This window comes from Anoplopoma fimbria, chromosome 5, assembly GCF_027596085.1.
Source record: "Anoplopoma fimbria isolate UVic2021 breed Golden Eagle Sablefish chromosome 5, Afim_UVic_2022, whole genome shotgun sequence".
Taxonomy (NCBI): domain Eukaryota; kingdom Metazoa; phylum Chordata; class Actinopteri; order Perciformes; family Anoplopomatidae; genus Anoplopoma; species Anoplopoma fimbria.
Genome location: NC_072453.1, coordinates 4585116 through 4608401, shown reverse-complemented (window position 1 = coordinate 4608401; position 23286 = coordinate 4585116). Strand labels below are relative to the sequence as shown.

General features: G+C 40.0%; 1 protein-coding gene across 1 annotated transcript in view; it reads left to right on the top strand.

Annotated features, from left to right (window-relative positions):
• The window catches only part of grid2ipb (glutamate receptor, ionotropic, delta 2 (Grid2) interacting protein, b), a 35540-nt gene extending 14422 nt beyond the window's left edge, over nt 1–21118 (top strand). Inside the window, 21 exon segments of the mRNA XM_054599311.1 lie at nt 1449–1518; nt 3468–3620; nt 3804–3959; nt 4861–5012; nt 5289–5420; nt 6584–6669; nt 6935–7085; nt 7795–8096; nt 8614–8658; nt 9189–9469; nt 9471–9951; nt 10441–10593; nt 10964–11051; nt 11638–11727; nt 14965–15161; nt 15248–15403; nt 15488–15574; nt 15660–15789; nt 16123–16241; nt 17390–17554; nt 21047–21118. Of these exon segments, the coding sequence (XP_054455286.1) occupies nt 1449–1518; nt 3468–3620; nt 3804–3959; nt 4861–5012; nt 5289–5420; nt 6584–6669; nt 6935–7085; nt 7795–8096; nt 8614–8658; nt 9189–9469; nt 9471–9951; nt 10441–10593; nt 10964–11051; nt 11638–11727; nt 14965–15161; nt 15248–15403; nt 15488–15574; nt 15660–15789; nt 16123–16241; nt 17390–17554; nt 21047–21118 (3266 nt within the window).
• The last annotated feature ends 2168 nt before the right edge of the window (nt 21119–23286 follow it).

The following is a 23286-nucleotide window of genomic DNA, read 5'->3' as shown; positions in this document are numbered from 1 at the left end:
AAATTCACAACAAACAACCAAGATATGATAGCCGATGACATCATATAGGGATGCCAACACTTTGGGAAATATGCTTGTTTGCTTCCCTCCGAGAGTTAAATGAGTAGATAAACACCACTCTCATGTCTGTCTGGTAAATGTAATTATAGTATTTTTCAATTTTTTAAATAATTTTTGGTTTTGTTACCTTTGGATAGAGCCGGGCTAGTTGTTTCCAGACAGATTTCAGAGTGTTATCAATCTACTAATCTAACTCTAGTTAGGGATGCAAATAGTCAAATTTCCCAAAGTGTCAAACTATTTCTTTGAGGTTATTAAATTGTTGTATTATCTTACTATAGATCAATTTCATAGCTTCTGTTGTTGATTCAAACATCTTTTCTATATAGATTTACATCAGAACATGGACTAAGGTCAGCAATGCAGACTGTATTATTGTTTATTTATTTAATCAGTAGAGCCTGCAGTTGTGCTATTTCCACTGCTTAATTAGATTTTGCATAATACACCACTAGCTGCTTTTTACCAGAGAGCTTATTGGTAGAAAATTAAACTCACAGTTAAATATTTGTCGGCGTTAAGTCTTTTGGTTAGCATTCTAATTACTTCCATTCTTTTTAATTTCCAGCAGTAAAGGGTTATTTAATAAACTGTTATTGCTCTCCCAAACAAAAGTAGCAGACAAGAGAGGCTGTGAAGTTACTGTTGAGGGAATTTGCCAGGTTCCGTGGTGATGAGGGAGGTGTGTGTGTGTGTGTGTGTGTGTGTGTGTGTGTGTGTGTGTGTGTGTGTGTGTGTGTGTGTGTGTGTGTGTGTGTGTGTGTGTGTGTGTGTGCGTGTGCGTGTGCGTGTGCGTGTGTTTGATGATGACTGCACTGTTCCCGCCCACCAGCCTCTCCCACCATCATGTGCTGCAGTGGCCAGAAAGTACTGACTCAGTGGGCCTTATGGAGGTTGGTATGGAGATAGAGGGGGTGGATAGCATGTCTCTCATCGTGATCTCAACACTGATCCGGTACTGAGGATAAACATCTCAAACTCCAGGATTTCCAGTGCACACACACACACTACATAATCAAATGAATAGTTTGTTGTGTCCAAACTTTGTGTACAAACAAAAACAATGACATGACATTCAATGTGAGGAAGATTCAGCAGTGAGTTGACAGATGAGGAGGCGGTGGCGGACGGGTACAGTGCAGGCAGAACAGATTCCACCGGGGATTGTTTTGACAGCACTGTTGCCTTTACGTAATGAGAATTTATCATGGAGATCATCTCACTTGTTGACGGGCTTTGTTGGATGTCAGATTGACAGCATCACATTAGTCACCATCTCTCCCTGCTCTGCCCGTCTGTTCGGCGCACCTTGTTAGCCGGTGAGTGTTTTGCCAGAATCCCTTTTCAATCTCTGATTTGATTTTCTGCCATCTCTGTCTCCCTCTCAGATAGTCCTGCTGAGGAATGTGGAATGAAAACAGGCGACCGTATCCTCTTCCTCAATGGACTGGACATGAGGTTTGTCTTTAATGGATAACATTATTATTATAATTAGCAGCAGTAGTAGTTGTAGTAGTATTTTGTCTTTACCTGCTGTCCAAGTTCTTGAATTTAGGCATTATTTTTAGAGATGGCTTGTTTCTCTCCCGGAGAATCCATCTGCTGCTCTGAAAACCATCTTCCACTGTGCCAGATAATCCATCACAGAACACATGAAGCTTTTATTCTGGTTACAGTTTTTCTTTAATCATTATTTCACTGTTTCTGAGCTGAATTGCAGCAGCTTCAGGTCAGTCATCCTCAGGAGAAATTTAAAAGTCTCAGCGATGAAATAAACCCTCTAGCTAGCTGAAGTATTGATATGAACAAACAAGCGTAGCCTAATTGAGAAATACTTGACAGATTTATAGGACATTTGCTGTATAATTCAACAGTTTGAAAAATGTACTTTCTTTACATTCTGGCAGAGAGTTGGATGAGAAGATCTAACTCTCGACTCCAATCTCACTATTCTTTTAAGTCTAAATGCCACTGTATCCTCCTTTAACATCAGCATGTTTGTCTGTGCAGGTACATTGTGTACATATATATGTTTGAACCGATTCACACGAAAACAGCCTGTAAACTTCTCTTGTGGGAGTACCCTTTGTTTTTGTGTGGACTTTACAGCTTCTCGACCTTCTGCCTCTTGATTTTCTGAGAGTGAGTGTAGGAGTGCAGATAATAAATTCAGAGTGGATGAAATTGAACTGTACCTATACGAGCTCAGCAAATACCGTATATAAAGCAATGTATCAGCCAATGCACCCAGCGCTGTGTGGAGAAACAGCATTACTCATTCTGCCACCCTGATAGCCGTGTGAGGGGAGAACCGCAGAGCTGTTCCCATGGCTGCCTGATGTACTGATTTGATTGGCGCTGTATAATTTTGCTGCTCTCCCTGATAACACGGTGCTGCAGCAGTAGGAGGTGATCGGGAAAACAGTGGGAGTTGTTCTCCAGAGAGAGAAAGAAAATACAAGTACAAGATATGTTGGAGCTTTCAGTGTGGTGTTTACAGAGTGAACATATGGTGTGTGGTATCTACAGAATCTGTAATAATAATGTAAACATTTGTTTGGACAGTCCTCATCTGGGGTGTATTAAAACATGTAAGAATTCATCAATTCAGTATCTCATTTAAAAGAATAGGATGTTCTGACTTTTTGTACCATAATCTAAAAAGTGTACGTCTCATAAGGACTCATAAAGGAGTTACTGGGTAAAAATCTGTGCCAAAAATCAATGCATTTCACAGTGTTACGTTTTATATATGTTGTTGTTAGTTACTTGATATGAATTTCTCTGGAAAATTTTGAGTTTCATTTAATTTGTTAGCAATTTGTGATGACAAGTGAAATCTTACCTTGTTCTTTTTTCATCCCAAATTATTTCAACTTTAACAGACAGACTAGCTCTTACTAGCTTTTTTCACCGTCTTCATCGGTGAATGCAACTGGAGTGTGGAACTTGAGCACATTTATACAGTACTCATAAAAGAATTTCACGTCATACATTTTATTATTATTATGGGTCATGGGAGCTATAACAAATCTTTGAGTAGGAGAATATGACTTTTTACACCCTGGCAAGGAGTAGAAAGAAGAGCTGAAAAAAACATTTCTGCTACACAAAGTTCTGTTATGTTTAATTTTTTAAGCTATTATTAATAAATTAATTACAACTCTAATGTATTCTGATACTGTATAACAAGAGGAAAATCCCCTTGATTTACTTCTTACAATGAGTTTACCTTTTCAACTGTCAGCATGTCTTTGTTTTCAAGGGTCACAGGCCTTTTTTAAGAACCTTCTTATATGAATTACATGATCACTACTCAAATCCATCTGCTTTATAGCTCAAAGTCCATCAACTCTCCATCATTAACTTCTGTCCCTCTCTTTCTTGCTCTCTCTCTCTCTTTGTAGGAACTGCTCCCATGAGAAGGTGGTGTCCATGCTGCAGGGCAGCGGGGCGATGCCCACCCTGGTGGTGGAGGAGGGTCCGTCTGAGTACTCCTCAGACCAAACCGACCCAGAGGAGTCTCCAAGCCTGGCCCCCGCAACGCTACCGCGCTCCAGGTCAATAAACACCAACTGCAACCCGGACATTTTAATTTGCAGCTCATTGTCCACAGGGACAAACAAGTTCTGCTGTATTTTTTTCCAATAAGGATTGCAGAACAAACCAGAAACAATTCTTAAGTGAGTCAAAATGTACAAAATAAAGAACAAGGGGAATATTCTTCTCTGTCTGCTGTGCAGGTCTCCAGCCCTCAGTTCTCTGCAGTGGGTGGCAGAGATTCTTCCGCCGAGCATCAAAGTCCACGGGCGGACCTTCAGCCAGCAGCTAGAGCACCTTCTGACCATCCAGGAGAGGTACACAGTCTGCAAGTCCCTGGAGACCTTCTTCCAGCACAGGTCAGTAGTATGGAGAGGGCCTATATATGAAAGTAGTAGACAGGGAGCATGGAGGGATGTGTGAGGAGTAAGAAACATGGAGGGCTGCAGTCTGCAACAATGCAATATTAAACAGATGGAAGAGAGCTGAGGGAGGAACTGAGGAGAGAAGCAGCTGCTGGAGTTGGAATAGAGATTTTGGAAAGTAAGGGAATAATTACAAATACTCGCGGCTTCAATCTGGCACATCAGTACATTAGGTTGGCAGCTCCAAATGGGAGCAAGAGACAATGATGTTGCCTTAAAGTTAAGTTTTCAGCAGTTGCCCAACTATCTTGGTGACAGGGCTCTCTTAACTAGCTAGCTTACATTGACAGAAATTTAGCCGTTGCCTGGGAAACTGTGTTTTTTTACCCCACTCGATATTTGAGGCTGCTGAGGATGCTCTTAATGCAGGAGAAAGAGAGAAATGTAAAAATAAAAAAAATACTGGTGACAGGACAGTGAGAGAGAAAGCAGTAAGGAAAGAAATGCACATAGCTAAGCAGGAAGTTGAATCTTCCCATTACACACTGATAACATTTCCTCAAGGATGAAGGCTTGAGCACAAGAGATGGATGGAGCTCTGCAGATGATGCAAACATGTGAATCTGTAGGATTATAAGCAAAATACCCAATGTACATACAGTATAACCCCCCCCCCCCTGGAGGCCTAACTCCTACCACAACTGACATCCCTGCTATCCTCCCACCTTTACATAATCTGTTTCCATCCTGTATCTCATTCTCAGATGCATGTTTCATTACGGATGCAAAGACTATAAATCCAAGCCAACTCCTGACATCACATGGCAATACATTACCCAGCAGCAAGGGGCTTGGTTCACATAAGGATGTGTAAGGATGCATTGTGTGTTTGCAGGAATGTGGACACTCTGATCGTTGACGTGTTTCCGGTGTTGGACACTCCGGCCAAACAGCTGATCTGGCAGTTCATCTACCAGCTGCTGACGTACGACGAACAGGAGCGCTGCAAGGGAAAGCTGTCACGCTTCCTGGGTATCAAGAGCAACGGTGAGCCTAAAAACACGACTTTGGAAATGATACACATACAGTATACAGCAGGCAGTCAATAAGTTGCTTGTTTGATTAATTGTTTCTACCGTGTGAGGTAGAAACAATATAATTAAAATGGCTGATGAAATTGAAAATCAAGCTTTTATAATCAACCCCCCAGATGTTAGATGCACTGTGAAGCTGTTTCTTTATAATTCACACAGGTGCAAAGGAGCAGCTGTGCTTGATTAACTTGTGATTAACAAAAACATTGTGTGTGTGTGTGTTTTGCAGTGTTGGAGCCTGACGTAGGCCCGGAGCACCACCGGCGGAGCAGCTCCATGCGCGTGACTGGCACGTCGTACCGCGGCATCGTCCGAGAGAGGAGCTCTGACGACTGCATCATCGGGACTCACCTGGGAATGGGTACGCTGCACATGACGACAGCAAGAACAAGGATTTACTGCCCTGCAGTTTAAAATCAGTGTTTTCTCCACGCCGTTAAAACAAGGTTTCAAAAGCTTTCCAGCTCCATTCTAGATTAAAAACTTTATCACCAAACAGGAGACACTGTCAACTGAACAGAGATTTATTAATAATTAGTTTCTCTTAAAACCTGGCTTACTAGGTCATCTGAGATTCAAACATTCCCCTTCTATAAACTTAAAAGGTAATGATATTTCTGTTTAGTGTTGACAACTTGTTTCCGCTGCCCTGTTATTACAGGTTTATCTCCTCTTCATTATTCATTTGCTATTCAGTATAATTGCACCTGTTTTGGGTTACAATCTCCAGACATACAAGGTAAATATGGGTAGAGATGGTAAATGTTTTGGGTTACAATCTCCGGACATACAAGGTAAATATGGGTAGAGATGGTAAATGTTTTGGGTTACAATCTCCGGACATACAAGGTAAATATGGGTAGAGATGGTAAATGTTTTGGGTTACAATCTCCGGACATACAAGGTAAATATGGGTAGAGATGGTAAATGTTTTGGGTTACAATCTCCGGACATACAAGGTAAATATGGGTAGAGATGGTAAATGTTTTGGGTTACAATCTCCGGACATACAAGGTAAATATGGGTAGAGATGGTAAATGAGCTTCCTGCAGCAGTTACTGTGGTATTTAAATTCCATTGAGCAAGGCATCTAACCCACCAGTCGCTCCAGTTGAATTGCTCAGAGCTCTGTAATAAGGGCAGTGTTTGCACTGGTCAGCTCCCAGGTGGGAATGTGTGTAATTGTTAGAGGTGTGCTCAGCAAATCCTCTGTGGATTGAAGGCTACATGAGACAAAAATGGCCATCATACATTCATACATGATCTCCATATCTCAGCTGTGCTTTTGATAATGTCCCCGAGCTATCAGGTTGGAAGCACATACAATGTTTATTTCCAGCACATTTCATTCATGGTTTCAAGTGTTTTCCATCGCCATTGCTAACTCCTGCACCCGGAGCCAAGCTTTTGTGTATTGTTCCTTTTGTGCTGTCCCTTTCTGCTTCATCCTCTCTCCTGTCTTGACTGGGGGTGGATGGAAGGAGGAGGCTTATGTGTCACTCTTCATGCCTTATTGTGCTTTAGGAATTCATGTGGATGAATCCGGGAGCCCGGAGGAGAGGCAGTCAGGAGACGGAACCTCCTTCCCCGAGTCCCCTGACCTCAGTCATGTAGGTATAACTGCAGCTTTTCAGCGCCTAGCTTCTCAACAACTGGCATAATGAATGCTAGTTATGTTATCTGTGCTGTCTGGTCTCACATCATTTGAAGGTCTGCTGGGAATTACTTCAATTTAACATGTGGTATTAAAAATTTGATCCTTTGGTTTGCAAATTGTTTCTAAAAAAACAAAAACGCTTTAAAAGCCACAGACCTTCAAAGCGAATGTGTCGCAGCGATTGTGTGCTAACCAGCTGATCATACCTCCACCCGTAGATGACAGGGGTGTACACGGAGCTGGAGAACGTGTACGCAGGGAAGGGTGTGCCGCACATGCAGGGCTGCTCCTCAGCAGAGCCAGAGGGCCCGGGACAGCCTGAGGCCTACGGGCGCTCTCTCTCCCCCCTAACACTCCCCCCTCTCACAGGTACTCTGGGGCTGACACACACGCCCAAACACAAATGCATACACACACACAAACACAATGTGCGCATGCTTTCAGACACATGCTTTCATCAATGGTTCATAACCATGTGCCATTTAGGGTTTGATGCATTTGTAGAATGAATTATTGAATTCACATATTAAACCTCAATGTCACATGACTGATGCTATGTTCAAGTCACACTAGAAATACTGTAAATACAAGCTCCTGAATTAGAAAAAATGTGATGACATTTGTCAATACAGGTGACAAACATGGCACCTACTAAAAATGTCACATATATTATTAATGTTAACAACTCCTCTACTCTGCAGCCTCGCATTTATAGAAGGTTTAAAATTGATAAAATCATTTTCGATGTTACGATCAGTTTGTTTTACCAATCCGATTGGACATGGCATGATAACCACATGTTTATGTTAGAACTCTTAGAATTCTACAATCTAATTATGAACATATGGGCCTGCAGTTGATCTATTTGTTGCCATGGTAACCTCTCAGAGGAAAGGATCCCCAAGGCGACAACATTGCCAAGAACGTCACACATAATCTCTTGAGGGAATAAGTAACATAATGTTTAAGTTATTTAAAGATTCTCTTGACGAAACATCTGCAGGGTGAGGATTAAATGTAGCACACTGAACACAAGCGCCACCATGATTCCAACCATCTTTGATTCACTTCCTTACAGGTAGTCGTAAATCTGGCCTGTCCCTGTCCTGGAAGGAGCCTCTCCCCACTACAGTGTATGAGATCCACCACCAGAGCAGCGTGGACTCCAACCCCTACGTCAGCCTGGAAAGCCCCCCCGCTTCCCCTCAGCACTCGGATGGCAATCCCAACACGCTGACCCGCCGCAAGAAGCTGTTCACCTTCTCCCGCCCGCCTCGAAGCCGGGACACGGACAAGTTCCTGGACGCTCTGAGCGAGCAGCTGGGCCACCGGGTCACTCTGGTGGATGACTTCATACCTGGGGAGAATGACTACGAGGAGGTGAGGAAGACACGCCTCCAATCTACTGCATCATCAGCTGTAATTAAGCACACACTTAGATTACATGCTTTATGTTTTTTAATTAAAGTATTTTCAGTAAGTTTGTTTTTATGTTTTTATCGTAGAGTTATATGTTTTAATATCTCATCATTCCTAGCTTCGCCAAACATTGCATTCATTGTGGGTCTGACTTCCGGTTAGTTAAATAGTTCATGCAACGTATCATGAGACCAGAAATTATTATATCTATTTTTTCATTTCTAATTTTTTAATAGTTGTGATACCTTAGTAAAATTGCTGTAAACAACTGAGATAAATGAATTAAATGATTGACAGCCTCTATTTCATACCAGTAATACTATTTGTACCTTCACTGCTGCAATTCTTTTCATTTTAAATATTGTTGTCATATCAAATAATAAGCAAATTCACAGATGTAATAACATTGTAGTGTTGCATGTTTACATTAGAGCAGCTCTAATGTGCGCTACAATGAACACTTGTGTCACATGAACAGATATATGAAGGTGGTTGTCATGGTTTCAGAAGAAGCGGGGTGCCTGTAAGTAAAACATGATACTCAGTTACACAGTAGAGTCTAACTTTATCTAAGGTTACGTTTCTATCTAAAGGTGCTGGCTGACGTAGAAATCATCAAACAAACATTACAGCCGTGCTACTTCTTGGTCAGGGTGTTTGTCGTCAGAAATGGGAAGAGCAGCATTTTGAACACAATTAGCAAGTTATAGTTAAAAAAACTGATCTTTTTTAGTATTATTATTTTTGGAATTTAACGGTTAACTTCCCATTATTAGATTGCATTTATTGTGTTTCATAAATAGATTGGTCAGTCATAACATTTAAATGCATGCGTTTTTAAAATGAGGTTATTTTAGTTTATTTTGTCATCTTTTATGACTTTTTTGTGCCATTAGGTCCAGATGAATGTGCCATGCAGGTCCAGATTAATAAGACCAGTCATATAAATAAAGCCCACACAATGCATTTTTTTTATTTTTTGATATGTATTAGCGTATGTTGAGGTGAGAGTTGTGGTTCTCAGGTCTGATGGTGTACCTCTCCTCCCCCCAGATGAGTTTCCAGGAGGACCAGGACTCGGGCTTCATGCCTCGCCAGCTCAGCAGTGGCAGTGAGGACCAGAGCAGCAGCGACGAGGCCTCCTCCCCCTCCTACTCCTCAGGATCTGAACCCATCCCGCCGCCTCCCACCCAGAGCCCCCCACCTCCCCCGCCTTTCCAGGCTCTGATACCGCCTCCTGTTCAGTTCACCGACCCCCTACCGCCAGTCCGCTTCTCCCCGGAGCATGTCCCCCGCAGCCGCATGCCCTTCCAGCCGCACCACCCCATCATCCCTCCCCCCGCCCCCACCGAGGACCCTTCTGTCCAGCCGCTGTCCTCTCAGCAAAGTGCTGCCCACCAGAGAAGAAGCGGAGAAAACTCACCATCGCTTTCAGACCACCACCTCGACCCGCCTCTCGCACAACCACACCACCCTGGGTACCACCACCACCCTGCGCTCCACCCAGCCTTCTCGCCCCTGCTACCTCCCCCGGCAGCTCAGCCAGCCCCAGCCTATAGTCCAGCCCTCCCCCCAGCCCTCCCCTCAGCCGCTGAGACCGAGCCAGCTGGTCCTCCAGAGACACCACCAGCTCCACCACCAACACAGCTACCAGGGCCCGCTGCCGCCGTCCCTCCAGGAACACGGCTCGTCACAGTGTCAGAGCCAAGGCCTGACGGGCTCCAGGCTGCTCTCCAAGCCTCCGGCCTCTCACTCCACCCTCCCCAGTCCCACTAAAACCTATGAAACCCCACGACAGGAACACCAGTCACAACAGGTAACATATACATTTACAGTAGTTCTTACTGATGATGAGTAAAAAAAATGGTAAATCTCCAGCAAACGTCAGCATCTGCTGAAACATCAGTGTGCAGTATTGAGTGTGATATCATCTTTTATGTCTAATGTGTGAGTTTGTAAACGGCTCAGGAGTCCTCTGGTGAAAATGTAGGTTGTGAGCGGTTGCATATGTCCCATAGAAGAAGATTAAGATAAATAACATTATTTTTACAATCAACACTTGAAATGATGAAGGCACTTGACAAGGTAGTACGAAATGTAGTACAATCCTCCTTACTTTTTTTTCTCTTTACAAAATGTACCAAAACACTGGCAACAAGGAAGATCTTGGGTAGATAATAATGAGAATAAATATGAAACAAAATTTAAATCTGACCCCTAAACTAAAAAGAAATCTGGTTTGAATTAACATCAAACACTTTTACTTAGTTTGTTTACAAGACATTTATCTATCTCAATCTCCAAGGCACCGCCGCCCCCACCTCCACCCCTCCCACCACCCTGCGATCCGCCTCCGCTGCCCAAGCCGGGCAACCACGCCTCGGACACCAACCACATGAGTGTGAAGAGGCTGCGCTGGGAGCAGGTGGAGAACTCTGAGGGAACGATATGGGGTCAGGTGAGTCCATTACATTAGTCTATGATAACGTGTGATTAAAAAAAAAAAAAAAAGAATGCATTGGCTTTGTCTGAAAGCTTAGGTACAGTAAATACAGTAAGATTACTTGTGAATCTTTGCACCTTGGATGTGAATTTTCTCACTCCTCCTACAGTTCTCTTGTCATATTTGGAAAGACCTACTCATCTTGTCTGTTGTGTCTCTGATGACTCATGGCAGCATGGAGGCACTAATCTGGGTTTTGTAAATAGAATTCATGGTGTCTTTACAGCCCTATCAGACATGGAAAGAAAAAACTGTGTTCTGACAGCTCCTTGTAAGTGACAATGCCTTGACTGTGTCATCAGAGTGTGTCCTTGTCTATGTTTAGCTCGGAGAGGACTCAGACTATGACAAGCTCACTGACATGGTGAAGTACTTGGACCTCGATCTGCACTTTGGGACTCAACGCCGATCCAGTAAGTCGTTGTGTACTCGTGGTCACCCTTTGTCATACTGCATTGACATCATAATATCTTTATTTATATCAAGCAGATCAGCTGTTTACAGTGTAAGTAAATATATGTGTTTATCTATTGACCTCTCTTGTTTTGTTTGTACCTTCACAGTCATGATGTTCTGCATAACCTGTTTTGGAGCTGCCTCAATCACCTGTTCATCAAATCCATTCTCCATAAGGCACCATAATCCCCACAATCCTCTCCTGTGTTGACAGAGATCAGTAGTAATACAGCTCTGCCAGGGGAAACACACACCAAACTATTATTTATTGTAGATATACCAGACGATTTGGCCTCTTGTGACTCAAATGGTAGAGCTGTGTTATTATCCCATCAACCTGCCACATCTAGCCACTGTGTGTGTGTGTGTGTGTGTGTGTGTGTGTGTGTGTGTGTGTGTGTGTGTGTGTGTGTGTGTGTGTGTGTGTGTGTGTGTGTGTGTGTGTGTGTGTGTGTGTGTGTGTGTGTGTGTGTGTGTGTGTGTGTGTGTGTTGACCCCAGGTGCCTGGAGAACACATCCTCACACTGTTGTTAATATTATCAGTCTCTCCTCCAGAGCCAGCCTTCTTGCCAGAGAACTTTAAAAAGAAAGACGTGGTGGAGATTCTGTCTCATAAGAAAGCCTACAACGCCTGTGAGTACCATAAAAACATGAGAGACGGTCACACCTAAAGGGTCAAGTTTCAAGTCTTTGAGACACCTGGAAAATGACACATAACAGTATTTTAAGATTGCAATAAACTAGATAGATTTTCTCAATTGACCTGAACTTCTGCTAACTATTTTTAAAGAGTGTAAGTGATGGCAAGTAAAAGCATTCACCAAACTTTTCACACAGCTGTCACATACAAAAATGGTTTTCAAAACATTAAGCACAAGTGCAGAACATGAACTCAGTGTCAGGTCAGCTCACAATATTCTTAATCTCACTGAGAGTACAACAGTTGTCATACTGGTTAATGTGAGGTTACATTGAAGTGTATTACAGTATGTCAGGAGAGATTCGATGCCCATCCAACAACAACAGCAACGGCCTCTCTAACACAATAAAAGTGATATTTTTTTGGTCAGTTTTGGAGATTTACAAACACTATGCAATTTCCAGTTCAGGTTACACTCATAGGTCATGGCCACTGGTGATGATGGGATTCAGATTAGTTTTGTCACTCAAAGCTTTTATATTCAAGGTGTCTGTACAGGAAATAAATCTATAACCTAATGTAAATTACATAGCTTATGTAAAGTTACGGAGCAGAAAACAGACCATTTTTTTTAATTTTATTATGTTCACGACTAAATGACTGCAGGTTTGAACTTAATGCACTGTGTTGAAAAATAAGGTTGATTGTCATTTTTCTGAGTTTTTTTATTACAATATGTTGTTCTTCAAATGTGTCTTAACTAATTCAGACTAGCATGCTGTTATCAGGCTTAAATTATCCTGTTATTTCTTATCCAACTAATTTGGTTCTTTGAGCTCATTTTGAGGACAGATTTGTTAATCATGGATGGAGTAATCTTCAATATGCGCTCTTATTTTGAATAAAAAAAAAAACCTGGTCAGTGTTTATATGATTTGGTGATCATGTGATTGCAGTTACACGAGGTAGGTGTGTTGGGATCACTCCCAGCATGTACTGGGGCAATACATTCATTTTGTGTGTTCCTGCGTTGTTACTGGTTTTATTATCTTCTACATTGTTACATGTGAAGACAGTTAAACTACGAGTGAAGTTGGTGCATGATAGGTGAAGGTTCCCATTGAACATGAAAGAGACTGTTTGGTGATAATGAGAAGCCTGCTATTAAAATAAATCCTTACCTAAATCTCTTAAAAAATAGCCTAAATCGCACAATTCTTCATCTTTCTGACGTTAATCATTTATATATTTGAGTTATTCCCATTTCGTCAAATTGAATCAGAATCTTTCAGTTGAGTTCATGTCTTTCTGCTCACTATTTCTCAGACTATATTTTGTTATTTATTGTTTGTTATATTTCTGTATATTTTATCATGTATAAGTATAGGTAACTCTTTATTGTGAAACAAATAACAGCTTATCAACAGATCATAAGGATTTCTCAGTAACCTGCATGTTCTCATCTACACTCTTTCGTCATAAATCTAAGAAAGAGGGCCATTTGTATCTGTAAATGAGTTAATGTATGGAGTTTATTATCATGATCCAGCTAACTGTCAATAATCCTGTACTTTTGTTACTTTTACTGGTTCACCTGCTGTATTAGTTTTCTGTAAAATGTCTTTCTGGCTGCCATGTTTCCTTAATTGCATATTAAGAGCGGGGATTCCCTACTGCCCCTATCGACTGCCGTCATCCTCTCCTTTTTCTTCTTCTTGTGATTAAGAGAATAAATGTCTATGTTCTCTTAATGAAAATGTGTCGTCACTTGGTGATCCAAAAACAACAGGTTCCACTTTATGATTAAGAATAATTACCTTATTCTTATCATTTTCTTCATGGCTCATTAAAAAGTTGTACCAGGCTCTCTTTCTCTCTCTCATCAATGGGGTTAATCACGCACCAACATCACTCATAGTCTGATTGCATTCACAGGTCATTTCTAAGTATTATAGAGTAAGAAAAGTGGGAATGTTGTGAACACAATGTAGAACAAAAGAAAACCAGTAACAATGCAGGAACACATATAATGACACTTGTCTTGTAACATTGACTCTTTTGCCCCAATGCATGCTGGGTGGCTTCCCAACACACCTGCATCATTTTACTGCAATCACATTATCAGCACACATAAATGCTGTTAATGCTTTCAACTCAACTCATTTTGCCTTAATTGCAAAACAAGAGTGTACTGTTATCACATGATCAGCACTCAGCAAATCATATAAACAGTGAAGACAGTTTAAATACTCTACTCATTTAACCTGTATTTCAAAATAAGAGCACTGATCCAAGATAAAGTCATCCAGGATTATTAAATCAATCCTTAAACTGAGCTCAAATAATGAAAGTAGCTGGAAGATAATTAACATGATTATTTAAGCCTAATGACAGCATGGTAGCTTTAATTAGTTAGGACATATTGGAAATAAAATAGGAAGTAACATATTGTTAAAATATAGCAGTGAGTAATACATTAATTTAACAGTGATAATGGCTAGTAACACAAAGTGTAATCATTACATCTGCTATAATATCTAATCTTTGAGCAAAATAACCACTGCAGACACTATTGATGACAATTTATCTACAGCATTAAATTATAGACCATTCTTTTTTAACATGCAACATTTATTAAAATTGAGTGATAAACGTGTCGATAAAAAAGCATTTTGTGTTAAGAGGTCTGTAATTGGAAGCCAAAACAAACTGTTAATTACTGTTAAATACAAGTGAAAAGCCAATTTTCTTTAATTTATTTAGCTTTCTGTTAACAGTGTGAGTTGTATAAAAGTGGTACATCTTGGGATATTAAGGATTTCTTTTTAAGTGATAATATCTTAACTGCCTTGGATGCAATGAGTGAAAAAAATAACATACTGTATATTACAAATAAAATAGAAACTGAAATCTCATTTTGGCAAGCAGATGTGGCTCTGTTACATTAGAAGAGTATACTAAATCATACTGTGGATGATGTGTTCAGTTTCCTTGTGTAAGAAGAATTTGTTCTGCTATTATCACACCTGTATTAGAAGTTTGTTTTTTCATTCATTTGCTGTTGTTAATTGCCGGGTTTATCCTGGGATTTTGGATTTAATAATCAATCTGACCCCATCATCAGAGGGGGATGAAAGGTTTTTTGGGAACATGTTGATCCTCTTCACAATGTGAAAGAAACGCACGTAAATCCTCCATCCTCCCCCTCCTTCTCCTCCTCCCCTCTGCAGCCATCCTCATCGCCCACCTGAAGCTCTCCGCCAGCGAGCTGCGTGAGGTCTTGATGAACATGACCACCGACAGGCTGGAGCCCGCCCACATCAAGCAGCTGCTGCTCTACGCCCCCAATGACGAAGAGGTCAAACAGTACGAGCAGTTTGAACAGGACCCGGCCAAACTGAGTGAGCCCGACCAGTTCATCTTTCAGGTACACAAACAAAGAACGCTCAACCACAGTTGGAAAAAAAAGCAAGCGGGAATGATTTGAGTGAATGAGTATTTTGTGGGTTTCAGATGCTGATGGTGCCCGAGTATAAAACCCGTCTGCGAAGCCTCCACTTCAAGACCACCCTGCAGGAGAGGACGGAGGAGATGAAGGTTGCGTACGATTACATCTACAAGGCTTCAGTGGAGCTGAAGAGCAGCAAGAAACTGGCCAAAATCCTGGAGGTAAACATACAGAGCAAGCAAAAGAATGTGAAGCAATCTATTTTTGTATAAATTGTGGTTATTAACTTGTTTTTTTGCCCACAGTTTGTACTTGCAATGGGGAATTACCTAAACAACGGCCAGCCCAAGAGCCACAGGACAACCAGTTTTAAGATCAACTTCCTAACTGAGGTGCAGCAATAACCCTTGTGTTTCAACCATGTTATGTTTATCACTCTGGTTTCTGGTCATTCAGTCTTTCCTTTCTATCTCGCAGCTAAGCACAACGAAAACAGTAGACGGGAAATCCACCTTCCTCCACATTCTGGCCAAGTCTCTGTGCCAACACTTCCCTGAGCTGCTCAACTTTTCCATGGACCTCACAACAGTGCCACTGGCAGCCAAGGGTACGATGAGGTTACAGCAGCAATGCTCTTCAACTCTGCTTTTCCTTCTTAAAAATCATTTAGCAGCAAAAAGCAGGCCTTCCATTCTGTGAAATGCTCATTTCCATGCAGTACACGGTGTGCTGTGTGTCACTGCAGGGCAGGCAAACTTAACTAAAAGCATCTGATTTAATGGTGATTTATGCTGTTTGGTGAAATTTAATGTGTGTCTTTATAATAACCTGGCTGTTAAAACTGATATGCAGATTTTCTTGCTGCTGTTTTAACCATGTACGGATGTCAAAAACTGCATCTGTTTTGGTAACTCATCACCTAATATTTCCATGTGTTCAGTGAACCAGAGGGCCATCACAGCAGAGCTGAGTGACCTTGGCACCACCATCCTGGACATCAGGAAGGCCTGTCTGAAGATCCCACCCACCTCTGAAGACCACTTTGCCTCTGTCATGAGCGTACGCTAACTGCTTTACATATATAATACACATCAAACATAAAGTATTACATATACCAGGTCATGGGAGCTACTGATTGCTGACATTTTGTGTCATGGAAGGAAAAGTTTGGGGAAATATGCTTATGCTTAGCTTTCTTGAGAGTTAGATGAGGATAGCGATGTCACTCTTATGTTTGTAAAGTATATATGAAGCTGGATCCAGAAACTGTTTAGCTTAGCTTAGCATAACGATTGAAGCAGGGGAAAACCGCTTGCTTGGTTCTGTACAAAGTTAAGGAAATCTGCCTACCAGCTCCTCTAAAGCTCACTAATTAACATGTTAAATCTTGTATGTTTAATTTATACCAAAGCTAAAGTGTAAACATTGTCAACTGCCCAGCACAAACCCAGTAAAGAACGCAATTGTCGTTTTATACTTTTACAGACAAATCAAACAATATATACGTTTCAGTCTTTATGTTAAGCTAAGCTTACTGTCTCCTGAGTCCAGCTTCATATTAAACAGAAATAAATGAGAGTGATATAAATGTACTAATGGACTCTGAGAAAGAAAGTGAATAAGCTTGTATGCCACAATGTCTAACTATTTTAAAAAATATATATATTTGTTCATTTTCGTGCCAAATAATGACAATTATTAAGAAACTGTATTCTTCAGGACACTTAAACATACTTTTGTTTTCCTAAATTACCGATTTAAGTAAATGAGATGTGATACAGCTCAGCACATGTTGAACGCATTTTTAACAATTGGTGGAAGTAGTTGTGCAATGATTTACCTTAAAGGGATCATTCAACAATGTTGTATTGCACTTCCATGAAGTTCAGGGAATCACAACATGTATTTGAAGAAAAATGGTAAGAATCAATGAAACCAGCCAAGATATCCTGACTTTAAGTGCCTAGTATAAGCCACACCCCCCAAAACACTGGATACTGCATTCCTCATAATGAAATTCAGTTACGTCTTTCATTAGATCCCCATGCATGGGGATCTAATGAAACACCTCCAGTTTGTATAATTGTGTTGCAACCCCATCAGGGTTATTTCCTCACTTAAGAAAGCTCCTCATGACAAGTAAACTGACTTTGACGTTTATAAATGTGTGGTGTGCCTCTTTAACGTGTGACCTTTTGCACCCACAGAGCTTTTTGGAGAACAGCCACCCTGCGATCCAGTCCCTGGAGTCCCTGCAGACCCAAGCAATGGAGGAGTTCTCCAAGGTGGCCTCCTTCTTCGGAGAGGATAGCAAGTCCGCCAACACAGAGTCCTTCTTCGGCATCTTTGCAGAGTTCATCTGCAAGTTTGAGGTGAGCTAATACTGTACTGTTCTCTTCAGCTGTGTTGATAGAAGCAGCAAGGATATATTTGACTTGTTCCTGCAGGCAAGCAGCTCATATTTGAATACACGTGGAAGGTATTTGACTGATTCAAACCTTCAGAACAATAAGGTATTCAGCTTGTGCTTTCCGTAGACTGCTATGACATTTTTTCATAATTTGAATGGAATACTATACTATGACATCTTTTTTCAACATGTTATGCTATGGCTCTTCCTGTCACATTTTTGTTGCATACATTCGTAGGATTTTTTTATGTCTTCTTTTAGCATGCTATACTATGACAATCTTTAATGTCATACTATACAATGATATGCAATATTTTGACATTTTATGGCTTGGTATGGCATGCCATTTTGTTCTATGGCGTACTATACTATGACTATGATGATTTGTTAAGACATACTATGATATGACTTTTTTATCACTGTTTAATTGCATACTTTACTATGATTATATTTTTTGGCATTCTATAGTATGACATTTTTCATGACATACCATACTCCAACTTTGAATGACTTTTTTTAATCACATTTTATGCCATACTATGCTATGGTTTTTGTATTACTTTTAGAACTTAGTATTCAATGACCTATTTATCACAGTTTTTGGCATTCTTTTTTTGGATTATTTTTTATGCCATACTATACTATGACATTATTTTTCATGACAGATGAGAAATAACTTTTATGGCCTTTTTTTCTGACATACTATAATATGACTAATTTTACTTTTTTTTGTGCTTTACCATGATCTTTTTATGGCACACAATACTTTTACTTTTTATGACTCACTATACTAAAACTTTAATGCCTTTTTATGACAAAGTAAAATATGTTTTTTGTGTCACTTTTTTAGGCATACACTACTTTGACATTTTAAACTTCTTCTGCCTACTATACTATGACATTGTTTTAGTTTTTTTGCCAAACTGTAGTATGACAGTTTTTTATGGGACACTATACTGTGACTATGACATACTATAGTATGATTTTTGAAACACTATTTTATTGCATGCTATACTATGACATTTTTTACTTTTTTAGGCATACTTTTCAATGAGCTTTTTTATGACAAAATATAATGTGACTTATTTATCACATTTTTATGACATACTATACTTTCATTTTTTAATGAGATAATATAAACTATGACTCTCTTGTATCACTTTACGATAGAATACTATACTATATTTTTTTTAGCAAACTATACTATGGTTTTTCTTTTTCACTTTTTTTGCATATTATGCTATGAATTTTTTTTATGGCCCATTATGCAATGATGTTTTGTGGCATACTTTAATATGACATTGTTAATATGCCTATGGCATATACAGTGGGTACGGAAAGTATTCAGACCCCTTTAAATTTTTCACTCTTTGTTTCATTGCAGCCATTTGCTAAAATCGAAAAAGTTCATTTTTTTTCGCAACCCATCTTGACAGAAAAAAACAGAAATGTAGAACTTTTTGCAAATTTATTAAAAAAGAAAAACTGAAATATCACATGGTCATAAGTATTCAGACCCTTTGCTGTGACACTCATGTTTAACTCACATGCTGTCCATTTCTTCTGATCCTCCTTGAGATGGTTCTACTCCTTCATTGGAGTCCAGCTGTGTTTAATTAAACTGATTGGACTTGATTAGGAAAGGCACACACCTGTCTATATAAGACCTTACAGCTCACAGTGCATGTCAGAACAAATGAGAATCATGAGGTCGAAGGAACTGCCCAAGGAGCTCAGAGACAGAATTGTGGCAAGGCACAGATCTGGCCAAGGTTACAAAATAATTTCTGCAGCACTCAAGGTTCCTAAGAGCACAGTGGCCTCCATAATCCTTAAATGGAAGAAGTATGGGATGACCAGAACTCTTCCTAGACCTGGCCGTCCAGCCAAACTGAGCAATCGTGGGAGAAGAGCCTTGGTGAGAGAGGTAAAGAAGAACCCAAAGATCACTGTGGCTGAGCTCCAGAGATGCAGTAGGGAGATGGGAGAAAGTTCCACAAAGTCAACTATCACTGCAGCCCTCCACCAGTCGGGGCTTTATGGCAGAGTGGCCCGACGGAAGCCTCTCCTCAGTGCAAGACATATGAAAGCCTGCATAGAGTTTGCCAAAAAACACATGGAGGACTCCCAAACTATGAGAAATAAGATTCTCTGGTCTGATGAGACCAAGATTGAACTTTTGGCGTTAATTCTAAGCGGTATGTGTGGAGAAAACCAGGCACTGCTCATCACCTGCCCAATACAATCCCAACAGTGAAACATGGTGGTGGCAGCATCATGCTATGGGGGTGTTTTTCAGCTGCAGGGACAGGACGACTGGTTGCAATTGAAGGAAAGATGAATGCGGCCAAGTACAGAGATATCCTGGAAGAAAACCTCCTCCAGAGTGCTCAGGACCTCAGACTGGGCCGAAGGTTCACCTTCCAACAAGACAATGACCCGAAGCACACAGCTAAAATAACAAAGGAGTGGCTTCGGAACAAGTCTGTGACCATTCTTGACTGGCCCAGCCAGAGCCCTGACCTAAACCCAATTGAGCATCTCTGGAGAGACCTGAAAATGGCTGTCCACCAACGTTCACCATCCAACCTGACAGAACTGGAGAGGATCTGCAAGGAAGAATGGCAGAGGATCCCCAAATCCAGGTGTGAGAAACTTCTTGCATCATTCCCAAGAAGACTCATGGCTGTACTAGCTCAAAAGGGTGCTTCTACTCAATACTGAGCAAAGGGTCTGAATACTTATGACCATGTGATATTTCAGTTTTTCTTTTTTAATAAATTTGCAAAAAATTTTACATTTCTGTTTTTTTCTGTCAAGATGGGTTGCTGAGTGTACATTAATGCAAAAAAAAAAAATGAACTTTTTCGATTTTAGCAAATGGCTGCAATGAAACAAAGGGTGAAAAATTTAAAGGGGTCTGAATACTTTCCGTACCCACTGTATGTAACATAATTTATTGTGATATTTCTTTCATGACATCCTATACTACAACTTTTAAGGCCATTTTTATGACATACTATAATCTGACTTTTTTTATTACATTTTTATGGCATGCTATACCATGACTTCATATGACATACTATACTTTGACATGTTTTACATTTTCAGGTATACTATTACATTTTTTTTATGGCACACTATAATTTGACTTTGTTCTCATTTTTTAATAACAAACTATACTATTACTTTTTAGGATTATTTTATCGCATATCATACCATCATTTTTTTTTTACCTACTATAATATGACTTTGTTTTGGCACACTATACTATGAATGTATGTTGACATTTATATTGCATACTATACTATGAAGTCTTTTATGACATGCCAGCTATAAATTGATTGAACTGCAAAGTGATGCTTTCTGTGGAATTACCAAATGTGCTCCAAATCTAATAATAATATGTTGAAATAAGTATAAATCACATGAAATTATGGGTTGTGTCTTGCAGAGAGCCCTCACTGAAACCCAGACTCCAGACAACCCCAGAAGTCCCAGACTGTCTTCCCCCCTAGCCTGGTAAAAGCAAGAAATGCAGGCAGATGTCTGTTAAAGTGGACAGGCCGGTCAGCTCCATTTTCACTCTGCTCTCCACAACCAAAGTGCCAAGATCACACACAGAGACACTCAACCCAACGGGAACAGAGACCACGTCTGCTTTAGCAAAATGAATGAAAAATACACTATATTTATCCGTAGATAACCACAACAGCTAATGAGTGCTCCGTGTGCTATATTACTGTTATTTCAGGTGCTGGGTAGAGCAGGAACATTCAGGTGTCCACAGGTCAACAGGAACTCACCACACACTGATGATTTAAACCAGTAGTTACATTATTTACATCTTTAATTCAAACATTACATAGTAGATATTAAAAGTTACATTAGGGAAAACATCCATGCACATTTTATTGCTCCAGTGCATCTTCATGCTGCATTACAATGAGATGTAAGTAATAAAAAAAAAAAACGTAACGTGGTATGGATATTTAGATTACTTGCTATGTTTAATACATGACTATATAAAGTTTATATTTTCTACCAGATCATATTTGAAAATTGTAAAGATTAAGCATAGATGTAGACAGACGAGTTATCTAGAAGCAAGGTGATTCACAGGTATAGTTTAGTTAGCGTGTACAGAGCCAGACAGTTCATCCAGCGGTGCACTCACAGCATGATTTGATTTAGAAATAATAAATATATGATTTTTTTTCTTACATCATGTATCCACATTCATTTGAAACCCTGCACCACTAAATTTGCATCTGAATTTGTGAAACTTCCAATATACTCAATTAGATGGTATTATTTCAATAATTTCAAATTCAGTGGGATTTAAAATCAACATCAAGTATTTAGCAGCGATCTAATTTCACAATTATCTATGAAGTTGCTTCTGGAATTTGAATTCTTCTGGCCTCACTTGGCCTCCATCATTTTCAATTTGAATGACAGTAACACACGTTATAGAAAAATCGCATTAGCCACCTTACTGCTAACCAGTAAAACCAGTGGTCTTCAGGTCCCTTTACATTTGTGATCAAGGATGAAGACATTATGTTTTTGTTTCAGTGGCTTAGACATGAGGTCATCCACCTTTTATAGTTGGCTTTTTAGTAAATACATCCCAACCAGACTCAATCCTGATCCATCCATAAACCACTGAAGTCTGTCCAATCAGGCCAGTGAACAGCACATGGACTGGGAAGCCTCCTTTGTCAGCAGCCATTCAGCATCGGCATTGTGATTTAGCCTGTCTGGACTCGAAATTCATTTCATAACATATTTATTTGCTAAACATTATTCAGAACAACTTCTACAGTGAGGAAACACTAATTAAATCAGCACATGGTGAAATCTGGCTCAAAAAGCAACTGCTTCTTAGAACGTGTCTTGTTTTTGTCAGTACAGAAAGATGAGAGGCTGCTTTATTATGAAAAAAGGCTGAGCTGTGTGCTTCTGGCCCTTTCTCAAGTATCTCTGAATGTTGTGAACAAAGCGTTCAACAAGTGGGTGGCTGCTGAATGAATGAATGTCAAATGTGCATGTGGAAAAAAAAAAAACCATCCTACTGTAAATGGTATTTTCCTGCTTTTCTGGTCGTCACGTTGATCTCTTGACTCATCTACTGTACAGAATACCTGTAGCTGTGTTGTATTTATGTTGATGAACTATTGTTGAGTGTAAATTTACAGTTTTTGCTATGCACAGCTCATCATTTTCATTTTGGATTGTATGCTTGTGTGTCTTAGTTTATTTTCTTATTCAAGAGTGTCATCTAGAAATGTACCATTTTATTTATTCTTTATGCACAGCTTTAGTCAGGCTTACGAGGCGACTGTGATCTCGTAAACATGCAATCCTAGCTGCTACTAGTGTGGTAACAGTGTATCTTGTCCTAATCAATTGCATGTTGGTGCAGTTAATGTATTAAGATGTGCAGCTGGTAGCATTCTCCCTCCCTGTATATTTAGGTTTAAAGTAAATACAGTTCTGTTGGTCTAGTTAGCTTTATTTATTGGTGGCCTACAGGCTCCCTTTTATAATCATTCCATATGTTTTCATCATGTTTAACCTTTAAGTTTTGTTCAATGCTTTATAATGAATAATATGTTTTTGATCTATAAAAAAATATAATGCTTGAAAGAAAAAACTGCTGTTAATGTTTGTACACAAACATATAAACCA